This window comes from Gekko japonicus, unplaced genomic scaffold, assembly GCF_001447785.1.
Source record: "Gekko japonicus isolate JY-2015 unplaced genomic scaffold, Gekko_japonicus_V1.1 scaffold3600, whole genome shotgun sequence".
NCBI classification, from domain to species: domain Eukaryota; kingdom Metazoa; phylum Chordata; class Lepidosauria; order Squamata; family Gekkonidae; genus Gekko; species Gekko japonicus.
This window is the reverse complement of record NW_015170382.1, coordinates 59,459-74,674: the sequence shown is the minus strand read 5'-3', so window position 1 is coordinate 74,674 and position 15,216 is coordinate 59,459. Positions and strand designations below refer to the sequence as shown.

At 48.0% G+C, this 15,216-nt stretch overlaps 1 protein-coding gene across 1 annotated transcript in view; it reads left to right on the top strand.

Annotated features, from left to right (window-relative positions):
- The window catches only part of SEC24C (SEC24 homolog C, COPII coat complex component), a 68,254-nt gene that overhangs the window by 27,795 nt on the left and 25,243 nt on the right, over positions 1-15,216 (top strand). Inside the window, exons 10-14 of the mRNA XM_015418256.1 lie at positions 420-547; positions 6,452-6,590; positions 9,740-9,855; positions 11,038-11,162; positions 12,189-12,380. Coding sequence (XP_015273742.1) covers positions 420-547; positions 6,452-6,590; positions 9,740-9,855; positions 11,038-11,162; positions 12,189-12,380 — 700 coding nt within the window. The remainder of the gene's footprint in view (positions 1-419; positions 548-6,451; positions 6,591-9,739; positions 9,856-11,037; positions 11,163-12,188; positions 12,381-15,216) is intronic.

Genomic DNA, 15,216 nt, shown 5'->3' with positions numbered 1-15,216 from the left:
GAAGCTTTCGAATCGCTGGGTGGACGATGAGCTGGGGACAACTGGCTGGCTGCTCACACCAGCGCGGGGCTCGAACTAACACAGTTCGAATGTTAAGACAGTGGGATATACCCACTGTGCCACCGCTCCCCTTCCTTCCTAAGGTTCTTGGGCTCGGGCCTTAGATTTCCCGTTCTCCCTGCCAGTCAGATTTTGAATGACGGGTGCTTATAGCTCCTGCTTCTTGGTGGACAGATCCAGAACTGCAATCGTAGCCAAACACTCTGGAGCTGTTTTCCCTGTTCTTCCTCTTCTGCACACCTAGAGAGTTTTTTAAAGTCCTGAACCCAAACTCTACAACTTCATGAAGTCTTGCATCTCTTCAGACCTGGACTGCTTGGTATTGGTATTGATTGATTTCTTCCTCTGCTCCGTTCCAGGTAATGCAAGTCCTCGCTACATAAGATGTACATCCTATAATATTCCGTGTACCTCAGATATGGCGAAGCAGTCCCAGGTTCCTCTTGCTGCAGTCATAAAGCCATTGGCTACTCTACCGTCAGAAGAGGTGAGATTGATAACCTGATCCTTGACATGACAGAACTCATCTCAGAGATTCTTGTTGGCGCATTCGTGAGAGAGCGTTGCCCATTGGCTGCTAGGGACGAGTAGGTGGATGGGTGGGTGCTGCAGTGGAGTTCAGTGCATCATACAACATTCGTGTGGGAACTCATTAGCATAATAGGCCACACCCAACAGCAGGAACTCATTAGCATATTAGGCCACACCCCTGACAGCACATGCCATTAGCATATGAGGCCACACCCCAATGTTACCAGAAGTGTGGTCATCCAGCCACACCCACCTTTTGCTTCTTATTCTGTTTAACATGTTTGTTTTCAAAACCCAGGGCCTTTTTTGTAGCAGGAACTTCTTTGCATGGTAGGCCACACACCCCTAATGTAGCCAATCCTAATGAGTTTCTGCTGTTGGGTGTGGCCTATTATGCTAATGAGTTCCTGCTGGACGTGGCCAACTCAGGAGCCAGCCGGAACTCCGTTCCTGTGCGTTCCTGCCCAAAAATAGCCCTGCGTGTGTGTATACTCTGCCATGCATTCACAAGTCCCATGTGTGCAGCTGAGACATAAATCAAAACCATCGTTTCAGTCGAATTTGGTGTGAATGTCAGAATGTGGGGCCACCCCACTGTGTTCAGTCAGGATGTTGTGTTTGAACATGACACAAAATTGTGGTCACCGAACCAGTTTCATATCCCAGCTTCAGATCCTAGTTTAATTCTTCCACAGTTTCCTTTCCTTTCCTTTCCTACCCTGAAAAGCTCATTGATTCACCAATCTTGAGCAGCAGAAGACACTTCTTTCTTATTTTGTATGTCTGTTTGTTTATGTTTATGTTTTATTCAATTTATACCCCGCCCTCCCTGCTGCGCGGGCTCAGGGTGGCTTACAAAGAGGCCTGTGCCAATATAAAACATATTTAAAATCATTTAAGATCACTACAGTACAAATAAAATCACATTAACCAATTACTAAATAAAGTGCTCTAGATGTTATTTCACAAGATGGCGTATTTCACTGCTCTATTTCCACTGCTCTATTCCTCAGCATCATCTGCTCCGGGAATCACTGATGTTCCCTCTTCCAGGGCCAGGTTAAGATGGACAATAGTGATGGTAGTGGCGGCTCCTACTCATACGCCTGGTGGAAGAGCTCCATCTTACAGGCCCTGCGGATCTGTACAAGGTCCCGCAGGGCCCGGATCTCCACCGGGAGCTCATTCCACCAGGTAGGAGCCGCCACCGAGAAAGCCCTGGCCCTGGTCGCAGCCAGCCTGGCCTCTCTGGGACCTGGCGTTGCCAAGAGATGTTGCGTCCCAGACCGAAGTGCTTGCGGGGGAACATATGAGGGAAGGCGGTCCCTTAGGTAAGCTGGACCCAGACCATGTAGGGCTTCAAAGGTAAGAACCAGCACTTTGAAGTGAATCCGGTACGCTATTGGCAGCCAGTGCAGCGCTTTCAGCACAGGCTGGATGTGGTCTCTACTAGGAAGACCCACCAACAGCCTGGCCGCAGCATTCTGCACTAGCTGCAGCTTCTGGATTTGTGACAAAGGCAGCCCCATGTAGAGAGCGTTGCAGTAGTCTAGCCTCGAAGTGACCATCGCATGGATCACAGTGGCCAAGTCATCGCGGTCAAGGAAGGGAACCAACTGCCGCACCAGCCGCAGGTGGTAAAAGGGCTGAAAGGCCTGAGACAAACTTTGCAATTGCTGGAGTGATCTTGGGATCCTTATCACTGAGCAAAAGAGCCCCCCGGGGTTTCTGAAAATCCACAGTTCCATCTTGCATCTGGACTGACCTGTGGTCTTGGCTGTGGATTCACATCATGCATGCATTTGGACACCCTGGTTTGTTCCAACAGCACATGTGCATCCACAGTCAGAAGGAGACATCTGGCCTCAGCACACCGTCTGTCAGAGCGAGCCCAGACTGAAGTGAGGTGGTCTGCAGGCCGAATCCTGGTTTCACAGACTAACCACAGTTAATGCAGATCTGTGGCTTTCTTTTATGCCTCTGCTCTGAGCCTGTCCTTGCCCTGGGTTCTGTTTCTAGCTGTGCGACGGCATGGTGAGTCAGTGAAGGCTCTTCTCCTGCACAGCTTTGTGCAGGAGACCTGCTGCCTGCTCTCATCGTTCAAGGCCTCGTTGCCATATGAAGAGTAGGTTGAAGAAGAGTAGGTTATACCCCGCTTTTCTCTACCCTAAGGAGTCTCAAAGCACCGTACGATTGCATTCCCTTCCTTCTCTCCACAACAGACAGCATGTGAGGTAGGTGGGGCTGAGAGAGATCTGAGAGTAGAAGAAGAGGAAGAGATTGGATTTATACCCAGCCCCTCACTACCCGAAGGTGTCTCAGAGCGGCTCACAAACTCCTTTCCCTTCCCCTCCCCACAACAGACACCCTGTGAGGTGGGTGGGGCTGAGAGAGCTCTTGTCAGAAACGGCTCTTTTTCAAGAACAGCTCTTATCAGAACTACGTCTTGCCCAAGGTCATCCAGCCAGGTGCAAGTGGAGGAGTGGGGAATCAAACCCGGTTCTCCCTGATTAGAGTCCGCACACTTAACCACTACACCAAACTGGCTCTCCGAGTACCGTGACTGGCCCAAGGTCACCCAGCAGGCTTCAGGTAGAAGAATGGAGAATCAAACCCAGTTCCCTAGATTAGAGTCCATCACTCTTAGCCACCGCACCACGCTGGCTCTAAGACAATATGATACCGTCTAGGTATTGAACTTGTAACAACTGCTGTTGATGTCCTTCCGTAGCCCCCTTCCTGAATCGAAAGAATTAGATGCACGTTTAGGTTAATCCTCACGTGTCGTAAGTTGTTTAAATCAAACGTGGTTTTGTTTAGGGGAAAGATGGGGAATTGTGGTGGCCACTGAAAAGCCTCTAGGCAGCTTCACTCAAAGCCTGGTTATGCACGATTTTTTAAAAATTCTGCAGATGTTGCATCCACTGTCCAGGGGCTGGGCCAGTCGTTCTGTCCTCCACCTGTTGAAGGAAATAAGACACTTCAAATCAGTTGATGTTTGGGAAGATACAGAGGGAGGGGTGTTGAAGTGGGACTAGCAAAAAAACCCAGCGTTCAGAATCTTTGAAATGGTGGCACCTGCTCTCAAGAGGAGACCTAGCCTCCCTTGTGCGAGTGCGCAGTCTGAGGCCTTGAAGAGGGGCAGTTTGCTTCCATCAAGACTCTTTCTCAAGCCACAGTGCCAGCAATGCACGAAATATTGACAGAACCACAGGGTTTTTTTTGTTTCTTTTAATACTTTCTTTATTTTTCGAATCACACAGCAAAGACAAACAATCCAAAGGAACAAAAACAAACGACAAACCAACATAACATGTTGGGAACCCCTCGTTTGAGTTTTAAACATATGAAAGAAAGAATGTTGTTCGAATATATAATAATAGATTCACATCAGAACATTTAGAGCTTTTTCTCTACCTAGTCATATACACGTGAACAAATATTTTGAAAAGTAGTTTCTTCTCTTCCTTGTAGTTTCATTGTCAAATTATCTAATTCTGCTATCTCCATGAGTTTTTTTTTAATTAAGTCACCTTTGGATCTCCCCCCCCCCCCCCCCAAATTTTGCCAAATATAATTCTTGCAGCAGTTACTACATGTACAATCAGATATTTGTCTGATTTCTGCAAATTCTCGGGCATTATATTTAATAAAAATATTTCAGGATCAAATGGAATCTGAACCCCTACTATTTGATTTAAAATAGAATGGATCTCTTGCCAAAATTTCTTTGATCTCTCACATGTCCACCAAGTGTGATAAAACCACAGGTTTTGATTCTGGTTCTCAGTTAGCAATACAACTGTTACTGTATTCGTACCTCACTAGAGTGCTTTAGTTAAGTGGTTCAGTAAAGAACAGGTCGCCTTTTGGCTACTTTGGTGTAATGGTTAAGTGCACAGACTCTAATCTGGGAGAACCGGGTTTGATTTCCCACTTCCTCCACTTGCACCTGGCTGGATGACCTTGGGCAAGCTGCAGTTCTGATAAGAGCTGTCCTTGAAAAAGAGCAGTTTCTGTCAAGAGCTCTCTCATCCCCACCTACGCAATGTTCCCTCTAAGCTGTGGAGTCTTGTGAGCAAAAATTCTGCTTTGTGAGCTACTGGCATTAAAGTTGTGAGCAAGTGATTTGGCTACTGCTTAAATTAGTTTGCCCTGGAGCCCTCCTTCCTGAGCTAAAACAAAAATTTGTGAGCGGGAGGCTAAAAAACTGTGAGCTGGTTCACACTAACTCAGCTAAGAGGGAACACTGCTCACAGGGTGTCTGTTGTGGGGAGGGGAAGGGACACCTTTGACGGGGTATAAATCCAATCTCTTCTTCTTCTTCTTCTATATAAAACTCTTTACTTGATGAAAAACTGTGTTGAAAAGCATACACGTTCCTTCTGCGAACTGACGTTTGCCCTGTAAAAGGTTTCATCTTAGCTAGTATGTCTCTCTGGTATTCACATCATGACCCAGTGATCCACATACGAAGGTGAAGACACCTCGAAAGCGCCATGTGCTCTTATATAACCTGCCCATCCTTTGGGGTTGTCTTCCAAGGCAGGTAGGCCCACCTTCTGGGTTTAGGTGGAGTGTGACAGGGCCATGGCTGTAGTAGTTGTGAGATGTGGTCCCTGTAATTTTTCAAACGACTTTTTATTGAAAGATAAGTCAAGTATACAACCAAAAAGCCAATATGCATCAACAGTAGTGCATAACCATTCATACAAGCCACAGTGCACGCCACAGTGCACAGCATTATACGCCATCTTTATGGAAGATCAATTTGGAACATCCAGAGCACTTAATAATAATGTCGTAATATTGTAGAGATTGTTTTAAATGGTTTTTAAATGTGTTTTATGAGCTGGCTTATGCCTGATTGTGAGCCGCCCTGAGCCCGCGTTGCGGGGAGGGCGGGCTATAAATTGAACTTATAAATATAAATAAATAAATACAAACTTGCTGTGAGTCCAAGGACAGTTACAACAATGGACGACGACCACTTCAGAGCTTCTCTGTCACTTAAGGTTCTTCTCTCCTGGTGTTTTATGTTTGCTGTTTTTATGCCGCTTACATTTATTTTTTATGTGTATGCCAACCTCTGAATATTTTTAAAGTGGAAGGGTGGGGATATAACCTCACTAAATAAAACCGAAGCTTTTTGGTTGCATAAAACCAAGAAGCCCCAACATAAGGGATGGGGGGGGGGGAAGCGTGGCTCCGTGGAAGAGCCTCTGCCGGGCGTGCAGAAGGCCCCAGGTTCAGTCCCTGGAGCCATCTCCGGTTTAAAAGGGCTAGGCAGTGGATGATGTGGAAGACCTCCGCCTGAGAGACCCCTAGAGAGTCACCGCCAGTCTGAGTGGGTGATAACGGCCTTGACGGACGGATGGTCCGATTCAACCTAAGGTGGCTTTGTCTGTGTTCGTGGCAACCAAGGAATGAATAAAACAATCTGAACACAATAACATTCCGTGGCTGGTTTGTGTCTTATCCCTGGGCTGGACTTTGTCACGCTTCCCCCCCCTTGACGAAAGGTTCAGCGGTTCCAGACTGCTGTCCCCCCTTCAGTGGGATTCAGTTGACCGTTGCGAGCCGGGAGTAAGAGCCTTCCTGAGAAAGGATTTCCCCCCCTCCTGTCGTGGCCCCCTCCCCTAGAGGAGAGGAGACATAGTTGCTCCACAGAAAGATCAGCTGTGTAAAACTGTTAGGGGGCAAATGTAGGGAAAGGCTAGGCGCCTGGTTGGCATGGACTGTAGGAGAACGTGCGTAAGGCATGCTGGGAGATACTCGCATCACCTGTTGGGAAGGAAAGGGGAGCTCTTGAAATAGCCTCGGTGCCCACGTTCTTGTTCTTCTTCTTCTTCCATTCCAGGCTCCTCCTTATTTGGTAGACCATGGAGAATCGGGTCCCATCCGGTGCAATAGGTGCAAAGCCTACATGTGCCCTTTTATGCAGTTCATTGAGGGTGGACGAAGGTTCCAGTGCTGTTTCTGCAGCTGCGTCACCGAGGGTGAGCTTTTTTTCCCTGCTAGGAGGCCGTTGTGGAGGGTCAGGGACAGGGACCTTCCTGTTCCCGCTGCAAAGAAAAGATAACTCAATGTTAACCAGAAGCCCAGAATTCAAGGCAGAGTCTTTACACAAAAGCAGCACTCGATGTAACAAAAAACCCCACTTCTCCTGTGTAAAGAGCTGCCCCTGCCTTGAATTCTGGGCTTGCGGTTAAAACCATTTACTAAAACGGCACCCTTTTCATGCACATAGCATTTGCTTCTTGCACGTGCTTGTGGAGACATCAGACCCCAAGGAATGCGGTGCTGTGCGTTCTTTCGGCCGGGTGCTTCGGAAGGTGCTCGCCTCAGTCCTGCAATGGCTGCAGTCGGTCACTTTCACCAGCCTGCACCTGGGTGGCCAGGGCTCTGTACCTGGCAGAGTGCAGAGTGTGGTGGTGAATGCAGAATTCAGCTCCTTCTGAGAACGTTCACTTCCACTTTTAAACAGAACAGAAACAGGTTCACTTGTGCCCTGCCTGTCCTTCCATCGTAGACCCAGAGTGGCTTCCAGCAGTCTCCCTACTTCATTTCATGATCACAACAATAACCCCAGGAGGTAGGCTACACTGAAAGTGACTGGCCCAAATTCACCTGCTGAGCTTCCATAGCAGAGTGGGGATTCGAGCCTGGGTCTCCCAGGTCGTGGTCCCGACACTCTTAAGCACTACACGACACCGGCTCTTTTAGCCCTCGTGGTTGCAAGGATGCTTTCAGAAGTGTGCGGGCAATGTCTGGGGAAGCCTCAGAAGCCAAAAGGGGGGATGAGGGGCAAGGGTTTTGTGTCTCGCTTGGCTCCTTGCAGAATTAGATTATGCAAGTGAAGAAGCAAGCCCTTTGCCTAACTCATACGCACGGCACCATTCAGCTTTCAGGGGCCAGACGGTAAGTTGTACAGGTAGGATTTTGTGGCCAAGGCTTCCTCCACCCCCTACCCCCCCCCCTCCCATTGAGCAGCTTGTGTTGGGTCAAGGAGCAGGGTGACAGGTGTGTTCTGTTGTGTTCTTTAGATGAGCTCAAGTGGTTAAGACGCTGAACTGCAGGCTGTGGAGGGTCAGTAGTTCAGCAGTTCGAGACCCCAGTGTGCCACATGACGGAGTGAGCTCCCGTCTCTAGTTCCAGCTCCTGCCAGCCTAGCAGTTCGAAAGCAAGAAATTGCAAGTAGATAAATAGGTACCACTTCGGTGGGAAGGTAACAGCGTTCCGTGCGCCTTGGTGTTTAGTCATGCCGGCCACATGACCATGGAAACGTCTTCGGACTGCGCTGGCTCTTCGGCTTTGAAACGGAGATGAGCACCGCAACCCTAGAGTCGGGACTCGACTGGCTTTCGAGCAAGGGAAACCGTTTACCTTTTTAAAGCTCAAACACAATAGTTTTCATGGGCGTAGACGTGAGCCTTCTGGAAAGAACTGCTTTGTGTTGCTGGTGCCGTGTGTTCTCACTTAACGATGCATACGATTTGGGAAGGCTGTTAAGACTGTGGGCGCACGGCAGCAAAACCCCCCAGCGTTAAAAAGAAGCGGCCACAGGCATGCAGAGCTGGCTCCGGGCCCTGAGGATCTCTCCTCTGTCCCTGAGCACAGCAAGTGCTCCTCAAGGGGAGGGTCCGTTCCCTCCTCAGGGGCTGGAGGAGGAGCAGATAAGGAGACAAGGCAGCCCACGAGGCGCTTTCCCTGGGCCCTCAGCCAGGACTGTGGAAACCGCCCCCCCCTCTTCTGGTCGGAGCAGAGCGTCCAGGAACGGCAAGAGTGAGAGCCATCTGGTTGCCTCCTCTCCTGCTTCTCTTTCCAGCCCCCTTCCAGCTGGCTTTGAGTAACCTCATTTGCAGGCAAGACACCATCTAAGACCAAAGCACGTCATTGATTTCAGACCCTTCCCGAGCCTACCTAGCTAGCACTTGGTGCTTTCTGCAGCCTGTTGCTCACACCGGGAGCAGGAGAGAGTCTTCCACATGCTGCATCTTTGCGTCCTAGGTTGGGTTTCTTTTTTAACATTTCAGTTCCTTGGCAGCAGTTCTAGTTTGGGGTTTTGTTATTGTTATTAGTGGGGAAGCTTTTTTGCTTTGCGTATGGGAGTGAGGGGAGAGGCCCCTTGCCCTCCAGTCTTGGAGTCTGTCTTCCCCCAGAAAGGGAGGGGCTACCAGCAGACTTCAAAGGACGGCGGAAGACATGGCGGGAGCTGGTCCATGGGGTCGTGAAGAGTCAGACTCGACTGTGCGACTGAACAACAACAACAACAACCAGCAGACTAGGGTCTTTCCTTCCCTTGAAGAGATGTCCTCAGGCAACTGCAGAATTTCAGCATTTCCATCATTTTGCACTTGCTACTCATGGGAAATCCTCCTTCTTCCCCACAACTAAGATTGCGTTGTACCTGTCTTGACAGTCTTATTGGCTAAAAAGGTAAAGGTTCCCTTGCTCGAAAGCCAGTTGAGTCCAACTCTAGGGTTGCGGTGCTCATCTCCATTTCCAAGCCGAAGAGCCAGCGCTGTCTGAAGATGTTTCCATGGTCATGTGGCCGGCATGACTAAACACCAAGGCGCATGGAACGCTGTTCCCACCGAAGTGGTACCTATTTATCTACTTGCGATTTCTTGCTTTCGAACTTCTAGGTTGGCAGGAGCTGGAACTTATTCTAGCTTATTGGCTAGAAGCTTGCTTTTTACAGACGAAGCTGAGGTTCTCAAGAGGCTGAAATCTGCCTCTTGGTGCTGATTTCTGCACAAGGGCAGTCCAGTTGGGAGCTGAACAGCGATCCACATCTAGTCTTCTGCGGGCTTGTTCCCGTGTGTTTTTTGCTTAGCAAGAGGGTGCTCAGCCCACCCCAAGGTCTCACCAACAGGCAGAAACACAACAATAACGATTATTGGTTTGCGGCAGTGGTGTGTGAGTGTGAATGTGTGAAAGGAGCCGAATGTGGACAGCTGCCCCAGTGCCGAGCACACTACCAGAAACTGGATCCCGCAGGCTTTTGGAAGGCTTATGCCGTCTCCCAGTGCCTGTCATACCCTTTCTGGAGTGTATCCTAAACCTACCGTCTCCTTGGTGGTGTCGCGATGCTTGGTGTTGGTGGCAAGAAAGCACTCAGGGTGTGTTCCCTTCTGTTCTGCAGTACCATCTCACTACTTCCAGCACTTGGACCACACGGGCAGGCGAGTGGATTACTATGACCGGCCGGAGTTGTCTTCGGGGTCGTATGAGTTCTTGGCCACCGTTGACTACTGCAAGGTATGGCTACTCTTAAGCACACTGAAAGCAAATGCCCACTATTCCCCCGCACTCAGGTGGGCAGGTAGGAATCTGTTCCGGGCTTTATAGACCTGAAGCGCACTCCCTTACATTGCCCCCAGTGGGAAATGTACTAGACTGAACTTTTTCAAATTGAAGTCTGGAGGTACGCAAGCAGAGGGTGCTTGTCTTACCCAGGAGTCGGGCTTCCGGTTCTTAAGACCTTCATGTTTGTTGAAGTTGCTGTCGGCCCAACCAGAGTGTGAGGTGTGGAATGCTTTTATATGTGCTTCCAGTCATGGGTAGGGGTATCATTCTCGTCACCGTTTCTTGATGGCTCATGCCAAACACTTAGAGCAGGTAACAGTAAGGCAGATTTTCAAAATGCTACATTTCAGTTGGTTAAACCAGTTAGGAAGCGTCTTTAAAAGGGGTCTTGTCACTCCCGCTCCCCGTCCAAACCAAACAGAAAGCTCTTAAAGCCTTGCATGTTTACGGAAAGAGTGGGAAGCCCCTAAGAGAGCCTCTTTGTCGCCTGGATGTAGAACGTGTTTAGGGAAGGTGCTTTCTCCTTGAGGTGGCACATCTTTTCAGCCCCTTCATATAGCTAGCCGCCTCTACAGTTTGACGGCCCCAGTAGCCCCTGGCTTACGTTTTGGCTCTCGCCTACGGCTCATTTTGTTGTTGCTCTTGCTGTCAGGTCACTGCTACCTCGTGGCGACCCTGTAGGGCAGTGGTGGCGAACCTATGGCACGGGTGCCAGAGGTGGCACTCAGAGCCCTCTCTGTGGGCAACGCGTGCCATCGCCCCAGCCAGGCCCAGACCATCATTAAAGTGTCGAATTCTCTGCCAAATAATTTTAAGTAAATGACAGCATTTGGGATTGCTTTCCTTACTTTGTCTGGATCATCTTAAGTTAATGTATGAGTTGTTTTTTCTAAAGTAGAACCTCCGTATTCAGGTTAAATTGCCGTGTTGGCACTTTGTGATCAATAAGTGGGTTTTGGGTCGCCGTTTGGGCACTCGGTCTCTAAAAGGCTCGCCATCACTGCTGTAGGGTTTTCAAGGCAAGAACCTGCTCCGTCACAGGTGGGCTGTGTGCCGTGGAGTGTCAGTGTGTTCTAACTGCATTTCACATGTACGCATGTCAGTGATCATGTTCTTTGCTACTTTCCTCTGCAGAATAACCAGCTCCCCAATCCCCCTGCCTTCATTTTCATGATCGATGTGTCATACAATGCAGTCAGGAGTGGTTTGGTGAGGCTGATATGTGAAGAATTGAAGACTCTCCTGGATTACCTACCCAGGTAAGTCTGCAGATGGGATGGATGGCCCTGAAAGGAGGTGCTCTGGAGCAGTGGGCTGGAGGATCCAGGCTAGGTTTTCTGCTAATGCAAGGCCCTTCCGTCAGCGAAACAGGTATTTCCTGTCTCTGCTCTACTGCTTAACTCTTTCTATCATTGCTCAATAGAGAGCATTTTAACATACTGCGTCTGTGCCTGGTTTGCCAGTTGTACAGCTGTGGATAGGAAAGCACTCCAGAGAGTTATCATCACAGCCCAGAAGATTATTGGCTGTCCTCTCCCATTCATGGAGGAATTGTATAGTTCTCGATGCTTGAAAAAAGCAAAGAACATTTTGCAGGATTTGTCACACCCTGAACACTCCCTGTTTGAACTGCTGCCTTCAGGTAGAACATATAGGACAATTAAAACAAGGACAAACAGATTAAAAAACAGTTTTTATTCGAGAGCTATTATTGCTTTAAATGCTGTATGAATTGGAATTTGGGTGACATTGGTGGTTTAAGTTGCAATGTGAACCCTAATGGTTGTGTGAGTGTATATGAGTATGGTTGTAGATCACCGAATGATTGCATCTTAATTTCGTTGTACTATGTACAATGACAATAAAGCTTATGATGATGATGATGATGATGATGATGATGGTGATGGTGATGGTGATGATGATGATGCCAGTTGATCTCTCCCCCAGTACTACTCCGGGGGGGGGGGCGGGACAGGAGGGCCTGCAGAGATTGCAAACCGGAGGGGTGTGTGTGTTCTGCAGCAGGAAGGGAAGGGGGACTGGTAGCAGAAGATTTAATCAAGGTCCAAGCCATGAGATCGATGTGGGATGCAAACGTCTAAAGGGGACTTGATCGCGAGGGCTCTACTAATTGCCCCGTTTGGCAATTTTATCATCTGCTAGAAATGTCCTGTCGGCCCTAGCTGTGGAACTCCTTCAGGACCCTGATTGGTTTTTTGTTGTCCTGGAGGGAGGCCCAGTGCCAGTCGTTTGCTAACCCCCTCCCCTCCCCCTTTTTCTTACAGGGAAGGGAACATGGAAGAATCGGCCATCCGGGTGGGTTTTGTCACTTACAACAAAGTTCTGCACTTCTACAATGTGAAGAGCTCCCTAGCCCAGCCTCAGATGATGGTCGTGTCTGATGTAGCAGATATGTTTGTACCTCTGCTTGACGGCTTCCTGGTGAACGTTAATGAGTCCCGCACAGTTTTCACCAGGTAAAGAGGAGACAAGGAACAATAAATGCCTTCAGTGTGTCCCAATAGCCTGTCGGAGCCCATCGAGTAGTTTTATCACTGATACTTAAACCTAAATGAGAGACTGGGGGCGATTTCGCACTAGAGCTGCCTCGCGGTGCAGCCGCCATTTGCCCCGACACAAACATGTCAATTTCACACCCGAAGCTGCGGGGCTGCATTTTGACTCGCGGCTTCGCCCGATTTCCTCCGCAGTTTCGTGATCCTGGTTTTTGAGGATCACGAAACTGCGGAGGAAACCGGGCGAAGCCGCGGGTCAAATGCAGCCCCGCAGCCTCGGGTGTGAAATTGACAAATAGTGTCGGGGCAAACGGCGGCTGCACCGTGAGGCAGCTCTAGTGCGAAATCGCCCGGTGTGTTAAATTCTGGAACATGTGATTTTTAAGGGGATGGATAACGGGGGGGAACCTCTCTTGCTGGGAGGCTGGTCCCGCCTCTGTTGTTGGCTCTTGCACAGCTTTCCAGTCACTTGAGTGGAAGAACTCCAGAAGGCGGACTGTAAAGCTCCCTGGAAATGTAAGATCTCTCCTCCATATCCCTTCAGAACTATTCAGGATAGTAAAAGGGGCTGGTGAGTCAGTTGACGGTTGGGAACCAGACGCTCTCTTTTTAGATGGTGGAACCTGGTCGCTTCTGCTTAAGCCTCCCGGTGGTTAGAGCCGGCGGCTCTTTTTGTAGCAGGAACTCCTTTGCATATTAGGCGACACACCCCTATTGTAGCCAATCCTCCAAGAGCTTACAGAGCTCTTCTTACAGGAGCTACTGTATGCTCTTGGAGGATTGGCTACATTAGGGGTGTGTCACTTAATATGCAAATGAGCACCTGCTACAAAAAGAGCCCTGGGTGGCAGAGATCTGCTTTTTAATTGCTTGGAAGGTGGTTGATGGCTCCCGAGTGCCCCGCCTACCCCTACTCTGAAGGCCCCTGCGGAGGAGGTGGCTCCTGCTGCTCTGGGGCTGACATGGGGGGGTGGGGTGGGGTGGCCCTTGTGGGACCTCTGCCACAGCCGGGTGAAGCCGGGGGAGCTGTGATGAACAAGCACCAGTGAAGGAACCAAAGGAGGTACTGCTCTACTTAGTGGATTAAGTCAGTTGTGAACTTGACCGGCAGTGGACACAGTGGTTGTTTTGAAAGGGTTCGTGGAGGAGAGGCCCATCCATGTCAAAAATGACACGGATTCCATGTCAAAAATGAAGTCAAATGAGGAGGAAGATCTGTGTTTTATTTCAATTAACAGGTTCCATAGATTCCATGTCAAAAATGAAGTCGAATGAGGAGGAAGATCTATGTTTTATTTCAATTAACAGACAAACAGTTGGACCAAATAGTCCATCCAAAATTGACTACTTTCTTCTCAGCATATTCAGGAAATATGCTTCAATTAATAGAAAAACAATTAGACCAAATAGTTAATCAAAAATTGACTATTTACTTCTTTTTCTTCTTCATCTTCTCCTTGAGCATATTCTGAACATATTCAGGAAATACATGATATTTTATACATGGACTGACATCATCAAGAAAACAATATTCAAACAGCATAATTGGTTACAAAAGACAGTGGTCATTTGAGTAATAATCCTCTGATTGGCCAGATATAAAGAAACATGTATCTACGTCAAACTAAGTGTTTTACTTAACCTAACCTAAATGATAATGGGCAAGGATTCTTCATATCAGACTAAAATCTTATCTGACCCAGACATTGCAAGGTTTGCCCTAAGAACTACAGAATCATGAACTTTGTACTTATTATGTTGTCTGCTAACAATATCAGACCTACAAGAGGAAAGCCTTCTATAGAACAGGCCTTTCTAACATCCTAATAAAATATTACTTAAAGAACAAATCTATAAAAACCAGAGAAATATGAATATTTACAATCAAGAAGGAAAAAAAACCAACGTTACGTGTTGGAAGGGATGTGGGCAGGTAGGCTCTTATATTCACTGCTGGTGGAGTTGTCCAGTAATTAACCAATTCTGGAAGGAGATAACTCTACGAATAAGGGACATGACTAGTCAAAGAATCTCCTTTAAGCCGGAAACGATTTTATTGAATAAATGGGACGACTCTACAAAGGAAGACAAGAGACATCTCACGTCGCTACTGCTAACAACGGCCAAATTAACAATAGCCGCGCTGTGGAAATCTCCAGATCCTCCTACACTATCTTTGTGGCATGACAAGCTGTGGGAACAGTTTGTCATGGCAAAACTCAACAATTTAAATCAGGGGGTCCAGGCTTCTAACACCACATTGAATATGAAATTTGGAAGGTTCTGGTCACCGGTAGTGGACTATATGACGAAACACGAGATATTACCCACAAACCACATATATCACAGGTGGTTGTTCCTATAATGCACATGATATCAGCGGTTCCTGAATAAGAGGTGTAAGCACATATACACTGTACGATATGTAGCAATGATCAAGGGTGGAAATGAGGAGAGCAGCCTTTAAGATAAATTAACTTAACGTAGCTATATTTGGTCACCATGAGTTAGACTAAAGAACCGTCCTGGCTCATAGTTGATGTAATATTTATAGTGGACATTGTTTGCACATCTTTGTAGGATACACAGTGTTACGCATGTAATGTTTGAACCTCCAATTCCTCCATTTGTGTTTATGTGTACTTTTAAGTAAAAGAATAAAAATAAATTTTAAAAAAGAAGGAAAAAACCTATATATGAATATATTCCCATTCATACTACAGTTACTAGCTACGGGGAACACTTAGATTGGAGTCCCGGAGCACCTTAGAAGATCGTCAGCATGGGGGGGGGGGGA